Source organism: Hippoglossus stenolepis, chromosome 23 (genome assembly GCF_022539355.2).
Source record: "Hippoglossus stenolepis isolate QCI-W04-F060 chromosome 23, HSTE1.2, whole genome shotgun sequence".
Taxonomy (NCBI): domain Eukaryota; kingdom Metazoa; phylum Chordata; class Actinopteri; order Pleuronectiformes; family Pleuronectidae; genus Hippoglossus; species Hippoglossus stenolepis.
The window spans coordinates 3,575,052-3,588,220 of record NC_061505.1 but is presented as its reverse complement, the minus strand read 5'-3'; the positions used below and the strand labels follow the sequence as shown (position 1 = coordinate 3,588,220).

Here is a 13,169-nt window from a genome sequence, read left to right as displayed (position 1 = left end):
TACAACTCATTTGAAAGTCTTGTTCTTAGTCGTCCACACCCATCCAAGAAATACCAACAGCCAATCATATGTGCTGTAGTTTACCGTGCTTCCCTGAATTTTTATCAAACCTAGTCCAAAAAACAGATAAAATTATTATTGTAGGTGACTTTAATATTCATGTTGACAATAATAAAGATAGCCTTAGCGTAGCATTTATTTCAGTACTAGACTCAATTGGTTTCAGTCCGTGTGTACACCAACCTACTCATTGTTGTAACCACACACTTGACATTGTACTATCATACGGTGTCAAAATTGAACATCTAATAGTACTTCAGTGAGCTCCAGGACCAGTGCACCACCTCCACAAGCCCAGTTACAGGGCCTCCAGCCTGGACACACACACCCTGAGCAGCCCCCGGTCTCCACTGGACCACCTCCACTGGCTGAGTGAGTGACCTCTGACTCTGTGCATGATCTGTGTCATTTGAAAAGTGTCAGTATGTGTGTTACTAGTGTAGCGATTCTGCGACACACCACAAAACACTCCGACACCACAGCTCTCTTTGGATCTCTTTTACTGTTATGATAGAACATGTGACAGGGACTGCATCAGTTCACATCCTCTTCTCAGACTACTGTAAAGGATGCATGAAATAATAATGTAAACCAAAGGACAAAATAAACATAAATATTCCCTGCCTTACATGTCTAACCCATCACAGAGTAAACACAATGACTTAATGTGGGTTCACAAACAACATTAGAAAAGTACAGTGGTGTATAAAGTACTTGAAAGCCATACTTGAGTAAAAGTACAGATATCTTACCTGAAAGTGACTCCGGTAAAAGTAAAAGTCACCCGTAAGAAAATGACTTGGGTCAAAGTCTTAAAGTAGCTCATATTAAATGTACTTAAGTATCAAAAGTATCTGGTGTTCAAATGTACTTAAGTATCACAAGTATCAAAAGTAAAAATGCAAAGTGCTTTATCTCTTCAGGATTTATTTCAACTGACTGAAATATTATGACAAAAATATACATATACTGTATAATTTTACAAATTTTGAACCCCAGATGCTGTAGTAATGGACTAGTAATGGACTAGTGCATCTGAACTTCTAGGGACAACAATGAACCAACACAACAGAATAAACAAGTGGCTCTTGTGTCTGCCTCAGAACACTAATAGACCCCAGTATAACCACTAAAGACTTCTGTAAATATCACTAAACATGGAGCTTTCACTTTCTAATCAGTAGCAGGAATGATACACAATGCCCCTTATGATAACTCAGCAAAAGGAAACAAGTCCTAGGCACACAAAATATGATAGTTTTCCTCTTTTGTTAACAACCTGCACAGTGCTAAGAGAAAAACCACTGGACACAGTCTAGTTTTGCTGCCAAATTTCAGACAGAATAATGAAGACTGGACTGAACCGAGCTCCTGCAGGAGCACCTGGATAATTATACAGGGAATAAATGGATGGGGAATGTGCTGGTGTTGATTAAGTCCCTGTCCTTTGTACACACATCGCTACTCCCCATTGGATGGTTTAATGAGGTCCTCGGATCGGCCCTGCCAGAGTTGGTCACGGCCCTGGCGGAGCGCCGAGTATCTAAACTCTAGATGAAGTAGAACTCTTAACAAAGTTTCTGAAGGTGAACCTGCGGAAGGATCATTACCGGCACAGCCTGCTCACCTCGACCAAGGCAGGCCCCTGACGGCAAACAGTAGATATAGTACAGAAAAGTACAGTTCAAGTAAAGTACAGATATGTGAAAAAATCTACTTAAGTACAGTAACGAAATATTTGTACTTCGTTACTTCCCACCACTGGAAAAGTAACAATGCACTTCACATTCGTTCTATACAAATCCCACAAGAAAACTACATCTCCCATAATGCCACTAACACTCCTTACAGTACAGACTTGCACTTTACACATTACAGCTCACTTATATTGCTCTTTCAGAAAGTAGTCACAGTAACATGAATTAAACGTTGGAATGACACTGTCTCCTTCAGCTTCAAATGGAGACAGAGAGACAGGTTCCTGAGCAGCACGTACCACATTGGACAGGGGGGTTCACAGACCAGAATACTGATATACAACATATTCACATGAAAATATAAGGTACATAAAACATTACTCCTCTCTCTCAGGCCTGGTCCTGTCAGCAGCAGTGTGGCAGGTTACTGCCCTGTAAACAACACACCTTTTCACAGCCGTCTCACACACAATGAGACAAATTGTGATTTGTGAATATGGGTGCTACTAGATAGTTGTTGACACACGTGTGTTTTTTCATCAACTTATAACCGATAAAGACGACAACACCAATAAGAGGTAATATGCTAAATGTCCTATGAGCCAAGCGTCCAACAAGTTCCTGAATCTTTCTCCCATCCTCGTTTCCTCCACCATTGTCTCCTTCATCCTTGTCTCCTTCATCCTTGTCTCCTTCATCCTTGTTTCCTTCAGCCAGTGGAGCTGAGGGACCTGCAGAGCAGAACAGGTGTCAGGTAGGTGAGGACAGAACATTCTCTACCACCTCACCTGAGTCTGGACTCTATGAGTCTGGATTCTACCAACTCACCTGAGTCTGTGACAGTCAGGCTGACGTGGTCGCTGAACTCAGTGGTTGTTCTTTGGCCATTCTCTGTTTTGCTGCTGATAATTTGACACTTGTACGTTCCAGTATCATTGACGGTGACGTTCTTCAGAGTCACAGACACGTCTCCGCCCTTCATCTCTCGATCTCTCAGCTCCACTCGACCTCGAAAAGACGGATGCTGGTAATCTTCATACAACCGGTTGTTCCGGTAGAAGAACACGTAACCATATGACTTCTGTTCCAGTCTGACCCACTCTAACACCGTGACGGCAGCATCACTGGGACAGTGACACTGAAGAGTGGCATCCTCTCCAGGCTTCACTGTTGTCCCCTGCTGACCTACACAAACAAACAAAAAAACACAAAGAACACATACAGAAAAAAACACTGTAAAATCTGATTTGAATCCTGACAGCTACTGTAGTTGTTCTGAAGCAAACCTCCGTGTGGCAGCAGAGCGCTGATTCAGTCTTCAGAACCTACAGGAAACGCGCACAGGAAGTCGTTAGTGTACTAAGTGTTGTGTCGTCACACTTGTATATTAAATAATTCCACAGTAAGTCCAACTGAAAGTGAACCTAACAAAGTCTCCTCTGAGAGTTCAAGATTCAATTTTAGGTTCACTTTCATTTTCACTTTTTATGCTTCTTCATGGCTCTTTCTTTCAAGATGACACTGAGTTTTACAAATGATAACACATCCTCAGTTAAGCTGCTTGTAGACCTGCACTGACATTCTCCGGAGGTGATGTGTGTGACAACGCAAATGTCCGACTGGGAGCCTCCGGACTTTCTGCAGAGTTTCTCCATCCGGCCCGAATGTCCGAATGAGCCGATGTGAGAACGCAGCAGGGGTCGCTGGGAAAAAGCAGGAAGTAGACAGAACGAGTTCATGTTTTTGTAGGAATGGCTGCTGCTGTTCAAGGGGCCACTGCTGTGCAGTTTTCATACAGTATTCGTAGTTTCACAGTATTTCTAAACATTTCTATCAGCATTCATACAGCATTTCTACCATATCTGTACAGGAATAGTACTGGAAGACCTTTTATTGTTCTTTTGACGCTCCATGTTAGATCTGCCCTCTCTCTCTCTCGCATGCTTCAAATCATTGTTCAAAACACATCTCTTCTCTTTGGCCTTCTGTTCCATTTAAGAAAGTTTCTATCCCAGCAGATTTTATAATTCTTTTTCTTTTCATCATTAGTATTTTGATATATTTCGTGTTCCTGTTTTCTTGTTGTACCTTTGACTTTGTAAAGCACTTTGGTCAACCAAGTTGTTTTGAATGTTCTATTTAAGTAAAGTTGACATTGGCATTTTGTTTTGTAATTTAAAGCCACTTCCTCAGGTGGAACAGAAACCTTATGTTACTATTACTTCATACTTTTATTTAATGCCTAACACCAAAGACAATAAAGAGAATCCTATGCATTCAGAATAACAGCAGTGACTCAACTCTCTGTCTCACTCTCTGTTCACAAGTTCAACAGACGTTCTCTTGTTCTCACAGTAGCAGCAGCTACAAGGGGGAAAGTTGACTTTGACTAATATTTGATTTTCAGAGGAGTGAGTGAGAGACACCTATCTGATGTAGACAGACAGTTGGAGTCCAGCTCTCCTGAAGTTCACTGACTCTTGGCGTAGAACAAGACACTTCATTAAACTTCTTAAAGGTCAGAGGTCAAACACGAAATCAAATAAAAAGAACTGACCTGCAGCTGCAGAGAGACAGAGGAGCAGCAGGGACGGAACTTCCACCAGCAACATTTCTGACGCACTGAAAAACAAACTGTGTGTTTGTGTGTGTTGAGGAAGGGCGTGAGAGGAGGGAGAGTGTGTGTGAGAGAGATTAGCACATCCCAAAACTCTCTCTCTGCCAAGAGCTGCACATACCAACACTGCTGCTTTACCCTGAAGGAAAAGTTAAAAAGAAACTCTGACTCCATTTACACTGTGTTCTTCTAAACCTACTTTATTGAACAGGGGTCTGTACTGGGAAGCGAGTTCAACAGACCCAGGATATCTTTCCGAGATCCAGTTGAATTGAACCGAACAAACACAGTCAGTCAAGTGTTAAACTTGACTCATCACGATCTGAACGAGTGCCCATGGAAGGGGAGGGGTTTACTGCTTATGACTAATCACAGACATAGACAGTTGGACTGATAACAGCCGAAGGTCAAACTGTTACATAATAAAAGTACGAGGAGAACAAACACATGATCCGGACTAAAGGAAACAGTTAGAGCTGCTAAATGCAGCAAGAACAGCTGGTGAAACATCTGTGATTGTGTCAATGTGTAAGTTACGGAGCCTTTGGGAAAAAATACATGAGCACGAAAATAATAACGTGTAGGAATCTGCTCTATTTTCTGTACATTTGTTTGCATCATGTCTGTGTGTTGGTTTAACGAACCTCACGGCTCAGAACTGAGCGAATAAACTGAAACCACTGGTCTTTGTCCACAAGTGTGAAAACCACAGAGGTGCAGATGGTTGAGCTGCTCTCAGCGTTTCCTCTCACATGAGAAAATGGGTCAAACATGTGAGGTGAAGCTGCTCTGTGAGTCAATATTCTATTATATTATAATATTTTCAAAGCTGCAGAAGAAGAGACACAAGGAGTAAGATTTGAAACTGCTGTTTAAAGAATGTATTCATTTAGTTTAATCTGATCCAGAGTTTTTAAAGACATCAAGACTCAACACGCCTGTTTCAGCACGACAGGAAGACGTGTTTTAACGTGTTCTAGGTTGATGTGGGCGTTTATTACATTTATCATTTTCAAGTTCTCATCATCAGAAATATTTCAGAACATTAATGGATGTTTATCACCAGAAGTTAAGAAGGAAATGAGGAACAACACAAAATGTAAAGTTAAAATACCGTATGATGATGTTTCTCCTCAGTGCTGATCTCATCGCTCTGCTGCAGCACGAACCAAGGTCCGTTCATCAAACTGTTTCTACATCACAGCTTCTGGTGTTGGAATTAAATCATTTCTGATTCTAATGAAGTTTAAAGGAAACATATTCTGTTCATATTCAGGTTGATCATTTTAATCAGTGTTATGACTGTAAAATATTTTCATGCTCTAATGTTCAGTGTCCTCAGACTGTCCATTGCTGCTGAAACTCTGATGCAATCTATAAAAACAGACGTGTTGAACCATTGAATGGGTTTGAATTGATTTCTACAGCTGTAGTGACGCTGAGTCCCAGCAGCTCTCAGTTCTTCAGAGGGACGTCCGTCTCTTTTAGCTGTGAGGACGACCACAGCTCGGCTGGATGGACGCTGAGGAGGAACACGATCACAGGCAACAGGAAGGAGTGTGAAGACTGGGGGCGACAAGTTGCTTCTTCCTGTGTCATCGAAGCTCTCGTCTCATCAGACACTGGAGTTTACTGGTGTGAGTCCACAGAGGGAGGAGCAAGTAACTACGTCAACATCACTGTGACTGGTAAGAGTTCATTTATTCTGCCGTTATGTACGAAAACATATTTGCACATATGCGTCCTTCATGTTGGTGTGGTTGTTAGGCAATGCAGCCCTTAGAGGGCAGTGCAGAGTCGAACGGTTTGGACAACTACGAACATGGCAGTGGTGGAGGAGGTTGTGATGATGTCACTCAGGTGAAATAGCTTCATATAGACGCCAGAAGTTTCTTACAAACTCGCTCAATCTCTCCTCCAATGGTTCCTCCATTGTGGAAATTTCCTTTGTCCTTTGGCCGTCTCGCCTGAACTATTGGCTACTGCACCAGGTGTAACCATAGCAACAGTGATGAGTTTTGAAACTACGATGCAGCGGAGCCTAAGTGTTGGTTAAGTTGTGTGATTGGATGAAACGCTGCCATTTGTCTCCAGATGGTCCAGTGATCCTGCAGAGTCCCGTCCTCCCGGTGGAGGCAGGAGAGAACGTCACTCTGCTCTGTAAAACTAAGACGCCGTCCTTCAACCTCTCGGCTGATTTCTATAAAGATGGCACTTTTGTCAGGACGACGCCCACAGGTCACATGACCATCCACCTTGTCTCCAAGTCTGATGAAGGAGCCTACAAGTGTGACATCAGAGGCCGGGGAGAGTCTCCACCCGCCTGGCTGTTTGTCACAGGTGAGGTCAAAGGTGAGTGTGGATTTGAGTCAGAAACGTGGGGCTCGCCCCCTAGTGGCAGGCCCCACCTCAACCATGTTAGCAGATGAGACATGGACCAAATAATACAATTCTAAGTTGAGGTTAAATAAATGTTTGTCAAAGATCAATCAATCAAATGTTATTTGTATAGCCCATGTGCACAAATTACAGTTTGTCTCATGGGGCTTAACAAGGTGCAGCATCCTCTGTTCTTAACCCTCAACAAGAGTAAAACTACCAAAAAACCCCATTAACAGATGGGTTCTGTCATTTGAGGTAGTTCTTATCACACTGAGGTTTGTTCAAGTGGTCATGTTTCTGATCAGTTTGGTTTGAATTAGTTATTTGATGATATAAAAAAGGACCGAGACGTCATGATCGACAGCTGAGACTGACTCCTGATTGGTCGAGAGCTTGTATGGACGGGACCTTGATACTATGACTCCTCTCCACGATTACTACTGCGCAGACTCTGACTTCTTTCAATTGAATTTCTGCTTCTTTTCCAGGTGGAGCCGTCCTCTTCGAACCCTCCCTCACCATGTTAGTCATCATCCTCATCGTGGTCAGCTCGCCATACGTCGTCTCCACGCTGCTCCTGGTGTCCATTGTCCGACAGAGGCCCACAGGTAACAGGCTCACTAAAGAATCAGTGAATCAATCAAATCAATCAAATCACTAAATACTTAATTTGAGAAAAGGACATCATGGTGATTTCTGATCATTAATAAAATTAATTAACACTGCAGAAAAGGCCCCGCCTGTTTCCCTGACAACGCCCCCACCTGGCGAGGACGAGGAAGGATTGGAGTACGAAGATGTTGTCGCTGACGTCACCACCGAGCATCGCTTCTAAGCTTAACGTTCTCATGTTGTTTGTTTTTAGTTTTTTCTCCTGTATAATTAATCCAATGAGATGTTCTCGGCCAGCGATCTTTTTCTTTTTTGAAATAAAAAAGGTTTGTGTTGTTTTGCTCATGTTTTTTATCAATGAATTAAAATTAAAATTTCGCAGTAAATAAAATCCTCGTGGTGTCGTCAGAAATGTGTCACACAACATGAGTCAGTGATGGTTGTATGGAAATATAAACTGTATTATTTTCACAATCAATTAATCTGATTCATTATTCATCAGTTATCAGAAAATGTCACTAATTCTTTTTCAGCTCGATGAAACAAACACTTGTTTTTAACGAGAATTAAAATATAGTTTTTATTTCTCAGTTATTTCAATTCACGTTGTGACTGAATAATTTAAAGAAAATATAAAAATTGTCCAAATATTTCAATTATTTTTGACACTTACTGAAAAGTGTGGTTATATTAATTCACACGCGTGTTTATTTCGTTTTTCTTCCTCTTGATGTTTCATCTCTTCTTCATGGTTCAGGGCCCTGGATGTTGTGATGGGAGTCGACCAGCAGGGGGCAGCAGATGCTCACATCAACACAACCACAGACTCTTCACTGAACAACATGAAGAACAATAATAAGTTGCTTTTTGATCACAAATCAAAATACAAGACAGCCACATATTACATATCAATTCTATTAAGGTTTTATTTGAAAAATATTTGAAACCACAACCTTCACTAAGAAGCAAAAATCTGACTTTACACTTATCACAAATAATAATGTGACATTTAAGATGAGATTCATTAAGGTTCGGTAAAATTAGATAATCCTGTATTTGCTGTATTAGGACAGTTAAAAAACGTTATTAAACATGCAGTAGATTAAAGAATAGAAACATGTGACAGAAATTTAAGCATGACCATTACAATAATTAAAACTGGAATTAGGTTTAATCAGAGAATGCAGTACAATAAAATGTCACAGACTTTGATTCAAAGGAAACTACTGACTGAGGCAGCATTTTTTTCAGCCACTGTGACGGTAACAAATCGTAAAAAACCTGTAACTATAACTGATGTGTCACTGAGATCATGTGGATTCAGTAAAAAATCAACAGTTTACAAATTATGTCCAAACAAACATGACGGAGTCGGTGCAGACTTTAAGCGACATATGGTTCTTGTTGGAGGAATGAGTTCTACTGACAGACATTCTTTAAAAATGTTTTTATTAAAAATGTGTAAAGTATAATTTTATACATATACAAATGCCGATAACAGAAAAGTACATTCATGGTCATATAACATTCATCTTTCTGTTTGACTCCTTTATTCCTGATATGATCACCTGTTCTGCTGCTGACGATTAAATCAACGTTCATTTTATTCATTTTAAGTATTTACAACTTGCAAAATGTCAGTGTTGTGTTTTAGTTAAAGATGCACTCGACTTGTTGCAGCATCCTAACAGACGTTCAGCTTCCTGCCGCGTTCACATTAACACATTTTCAACATAACGACAACATAGCACATGAAATGTTTCTGACGTTAAAATCCTATCCTATTATTAGTATTATTGATTTGTTAAAAGTGTCTTAGAATTTGACTGAAACTCAGAAACAGAAAAGTGTTTCACTGTGTGTTGATCAGTAAAATTGATTTAGATTTTACCGGCCTGTAAAGACCAGGTCTGATCCAGGAGGAACTCTTTGCATTTCCTGTGAACCTCCTCCTCCACAGTAAAAGCACGGACAGAGGGGACGTTCGGCACCCCACACTTGTGATCAAACAGCTGAATATTTCCGCTGATCAACACGTTGGCTCATGTGATTTGTTTGTGTCACATGAAGTCCAGCGTTCCTTCTCTTTTTTCTCTGTGTTTGGTCTCCTCCTCCTCCTGAAAACATCAGACTATTTAGCTGCTAAATGCTCAAATATGTCGATGTCTCTTTTACTTTACATTACATTTCATTAAGCTTTGATCCAAAGTGACTTACAATAAGTGCATTCAACCATGAGGGTACAAGCCCAGGACAACAAGAACCAAACTCCAAAGTGCCATATGAGTGCTTCTAGTGGTTATTTTTATTGTTATTTTTTTCTGACTGTGACTTTTGAGCGTCCTGCAGTGTCGTACACCATCATGTTTTAAAGGATGTGATCTAAAGCTGTCGACAGCCCGACCAATATTCTCTGGATGAACCGAAGCAGCACACCTACAGGAACCTGACAAGTCTGCAGATCTTTGGACTGTGGGGGGGCACCAGGGCACCTAGCGAGAATCCCAGACACAACCCTGCAGATCAATGCCTGCTTAGGTCACCCAAATTGAAAAAACACAACTTGGTGGTATCAGCCATTACCGCCCTGTTGTCAGTCTTCCAGCAGAACACGTAAACATTCATGAGTAAAGCGCTCTGACACTTTCAGGCCTCTGTCTTGACAGGAGCATGTTTGTACGACCCACATGTGTGTTTGTTCATCAACTTATAACTGATAAAGACAACACCAATAGTAAGTAACATACCAGCAACTATCCCACAAGCCAAAGGTACAACAAGTTTCTGAATCTTTCTCCCATCCTCGTTTCCTCCACCATTGTCTCCTTCATCCTTGTCTCCTTCATCCATGTCTCCTTCATCCTCGTTTCCTTCAGCCATCTTGAGTGGAGCTGAGTGAACTGCAGAGCAGAACAGGTGTCAGGTAGGTGAGGACCGAACATTTTCTACCACCTCACCTGAGTCTGGACTTTACCACCTGAGTCTGGACTTTACTACCTGAGTCTGGACTTTACCACCTGAGTCTGGATTCTACCACCTCACCTGAGTCTGGACTTTACTACCTGAGTCTGGACTTTACCACCTGAGTCTGGATTCTACCATCTCACCTGAGTCTGGACTTTACTACCTGAGTCTAGATTCTACAACCTGAGTCTGGATTCTACAACCTGAGTCTGGATTCTACCACCTCACCTGAGTCTGGACTCTATCACCTCGCCTGAGTCTGGACTTTACTACCTGAGTCTGGATTCTACAACCTGAGTCTGGATTCTACCATCTCACCTGAGTCTGTGACAGTCAGGCTGACGTGGTCGCTGAACTCAGTGGTTGTTCTTTGGCCATTCTCTGTTTTGCTGCTGATAATTGTACAGTTGTATGTTCCAGCATCATTGATGGTGACGTTCTTCAGAGTCACAGACACGTCTCCGCCCTTCATCTCTGGATCTCTCAGCTCCACTCGACCACAAAAAGACGGATGCTGGTATTTCTCGTACAACCGGTTGTTCCGGTAGAAGAACACGTAACCATCTGACTTCTGTTCCAGTCTGACCCACTCTAACACCGTGACGGCAGCATCACTGGGACAGTGACACTGAAGAGTGGCATCCTCTCCAGGCTTCACTGTTGTCCCCTGCTGACCTACACAAACACACAAAAAAACACAAAGAACACATAAAGATAAAAACACTGTAAAATCTGATTTGAATCCTGACAGCTACTGTAGTTGTTCTGAAGCAAACCTCCGTGTGGCAGCAGAGCGCTGATTCAGTCTTCAGAACCTACAGGAAACGCGCACAGGAAGTCGTTAGTGTACTAAGTGTTGTGTCGTCACACTTGTATATTAAATAATTCCACAGTAAGTCCAACTGAAAGTGAACCTAACAAAGTCTCCTCTGAGAGTTCAAGATTCAATTTTAGGTTCACTTTCATTTTCACTTTTTATGCTTCTTCATGGCTCTTTCTTTCAAGATGACACTGAGTTTTACAAATGATAACACATCCTCAGTTAAGCTGCTTGTAGACCTGCACTGACATTCTCCGGAGGTGATGTGTGTGACAACGCAAATGTCCGACTGGGAGCCTCCGGACTTTCTGCAGAGTTTCTCCATCCGGCCCGAATGTCCGAATGAGCCGATGTGAGAACGCAGCAGGGGTCGCTGGGAAAAAGCAGGAAGTAGACAGAACGAGTTCATGTTTTTGTAGGAATGGCTGCTGCTGTTCAAGGGGCCACTGCTGTGCAGTTTTCATACAGTATTCGTAAAGCATTTCCACAGTATTTATACAATATTTCTATAGTATTTCTACAGCATTCATACAGCATTTCTACCATATCTGTACAGGAATAGTACTGGAAGACCTTTTATTGTTCTTTTGACGCTCCATGTTAGATCTGCCCTCTCTCTCTCTCTCGCATGCTTCAAATCATTGTTCAAAACACATCTCTTCTCTTTGGCCTTCTGTTCCAGTTGACAAAGTTTCTATCCCAGCAGATTTTATAATTATTTTAATCATTAGTATTTGATATATTTTGTGTTTTCTTATTGTACCTTTTACTTTGTAAAGCACTTTGGTCAACCAAGTTGTTTTGAATGTTCTATTTAAATAAAGTTGACATTTACATTTTGTTTTGTAATTTAAAGCCACTTCCTCAGGTGGAACAGAAACCTTATGTTACTATTACTTCATACTTTAATTTAATGCCTAACACCAAAGACAATGAAGAGAATCCTATGCATTTGAAGTGTGAGTGTGATTTGATCTCAAATTAATCCTCATGTTTATCCAACAAAGGAAACAGTCATCAACACTTTAAGGATCATTTATTCTGCATTTCTACGAAGAGAAACGTGTAGTTAGTGTTAACACAGAGGGTTTGTTTTGTCTACATCATAAAAAGTTTGTGCTGAACAACCTGTTGTTCACGTTGTGCAACATGTGGGCGGAGTAGCCTCTGGGAGGATTGTGTTTCCTTTCAAACATCAACAGTCGTTCTCCAGAATCCTAGACTCCACCTCTAACTCTGATCTTTTACTTTAACCCTGTGGTTTCATAGGAACACATCTGTCTGCAGGCTGGTTTTCATTTTCCACCGTGCTCAGTCTCATCCAAGTTTCAGGATATCAGCTTTGGTCTAAAAGTATCCGCCCTGGGAGCTGAGCTCAGAATAACAGCAGCGACTCAACTCTCTGTCTCACTCTCTGTTCACAAGTTCAACAGACGTTCTCTTGTTCTCACAGTAGCAGCAGCTACAAGGGGGAAAGTTGACTTTGACTCATGTTTGATTTTCAGAGGAGTGAGGGAGAAAAAAAAACGCGCAAGGACTAAAAGTGATGACTGATTTTGCGCAATGTTAATTTAAGCCGAGTTGTTTGGCCGCTGTGGCGTTAAGAGACACCTATCTGATGTAGACAGACAGTTGGAGGCCAGCTGTCCTGAAGTTCACTGACTTTTGACGTAGAACAAGACACTTCATTAAACGTCTTAAAGGTCAGAGGTCAAACACAAAATCAAATAAAAATAACTGACCTGCAGCTGCAGAGAGACAGAGGAGCAGCAGGGACGAAAATTTCACCCGCAACATTTTTGACGCATTGAAAAAGAAACTGTGTGTTTGTGTGTGTTGAGGAAGGGCGTGAGAGGAGGGTGTGTGTGTGTGTGTGTGAGAGAGAGATTAGACTTCCAAGAACTCTCTCTCTCTCTGCCAAGAGCTGCACATACCAACACTGCTGCTTTACCCTGAAGGAAAAGTTAAAAAGAAACTCTGACTCCATTTACACTGTGTTCTTCTAAACCAACTTTAT

General features: G+C 41.5%; 3 protein-coding genes across 7 annotated transcripts; 1 reads left to right on the top strand and 2 right to left on the bottom strand.

Annotated features, from left to right (window-relative positions):
• Positions 1-1,693: 1,693 nt before the first annotated feature.
• LOC118102982 (butyrophilin subfamily 1 member A1) lies at positions 1,694-4,463 on the bottom strand. The gene is made up of 3 exons (XM_047338814.1): positions 4,315-4,463; positions 2,586-2,942; positions 1,694-2,488 (listed from the first exon to the last, which is right to left on the bottom strand). The coding sequence occupies exons 1-3, from the start codon at positions 4,367-4,369 to the stop codon at positions 2,220-2,222; spliced, it is 681 nt and encodes a 226-aa protein (XP_047194770.1). The 5' UTR covers positions 4,370-4,463; the 3' UTR covers positions 1,694-2,219.
• A 142-nt stretch (positions 4,464-4,605) lies between these two features.
• Positions 4,606-7,709, top strand: LOC118102935 (Fc receptor-like protein 5). Of its 5 annotated transcripts, none has more exons than XM_035149560.2 (6): positions 4,606-4,902; positions 5,512-5,547; positions 5,802-6,062; positions 6,469-6,726; positions 7,245-7,364; positions 7,485-7,709. In XM_035149560.2, the coding sequence occupies exons 1-6, from the start codon at positions 4,899-4,901 to the stop codon at positions 7,589-7,591; spliced, it is 786 nt and encodes a 261-aa protein (XP_035005451.2). In that variant the 5' UTR covers positions 4,606-4,898; the 3' UTR covers positions 7,592-7,709. The 5 variants fall into 5 exon arrangements, with proteins under 5 accessions (XP_035005451.2, XP_047194769.1, XP_035005450.2 ...); XM_035149559.2 differs by lacking the exon at positions 4,606-4,902 and adding an exon at positions 5,040-5,165 and having other exon boundaries at positions 6,469-6,714; XM_035149558.2 differs by lacking the exon at positions 4,606-4,902 and adding an exon at positions 5,040-5,165.
• Positions 7,710-8,800: 1,091 nt separating this feature from the next.
• Positions 8,801-13,030, bottom strand: LOC124851048. The gene is made up of 3 exons (XM_047338815.1): positions 12,895-13,030; positions 10,651-11,007; positions 8,801-10,268 (listed from the first exon to the last, which is right to left on the bottom strand). Exons 1-3 carry the CDS (start codon positions 12,947-12,949, stop codon positions 10,015-10,017), a joined length of 666 nt encoding a protein of 221 aa, XP_047194771.1. The 5' UTR covers positions 12,950-13,030; the 3' UTR covers positions 8,801-10,014.
• Positions 13,031-13,169: the final 139 nt, after the last annotated feature.